General features: G+C 64.0%; 1 protein-coding gene across 1 annotated transcript in view; it reads right to left on the reverse strand.

The window, feature by feature from the left end:
- Nucleotides 1-267, reverse strand: part of FES (FES proto-oncogene, tyrosine kinase) — a gene marked incomplete at both ends in the record, with an annotated part of 3535 nt that overhangs the window by 1415 nt on the left and 1853 nt on the right. Inside the window, 2 exons of the mRNA XM_009576267.1 lie at nt 3-33; nt 244-260. Coding sequence (XP_009574562.1) covers nt 3-33; nt 244-260 — 48 coding nt within the window. The remainder of the gene's footprint in view (nt 1-2; nt 34-243; nt 261-267) is intronic.

A 267-nucleotide genomic window follows, 5' to 3' on the forward strand; every position in this document is an offset into this window, starting at 1 on the left:
ACAATGTTCGGGTGGTTGTACTGCTTGAGGATCCTGTGGGGACAAGGACAGGCACTGTGAGTGCAGGGGGGCCCGGCTGCCCCGGGCACAGGCCACCTCCGTGCCGTCCCCAGGACACTCTACCCAGCTGACCCAGGGGCACAGCCCTCGGCACAAGGATGCTGCAGTCCCAGCAGGGTTTGAACAGCCCCAAGTCCCAAGGACGGGCAGATGGGCTGGGACAAGGGTGATGGCTGCACAGACCTGGCTTCCTGCAGAAACTTGGCC

The sequence above is a fragment of the Fulmarus glacialis genome, unplaced genomic scaffold (assembly GCF_000690835.1).
Source record: "Fulmarus glacialis isolate BGI_N327 unplaced genomic scaffold, ASM69083v1 scaffold26604, whole genome shotgun sequence".
NCBI classification, from domain to species: Eukaryota; Metazoa; Chordata; class Aves; order Procellariiformes; family Procellariidae; genus Fulmarus; species Fulmarus glacialis.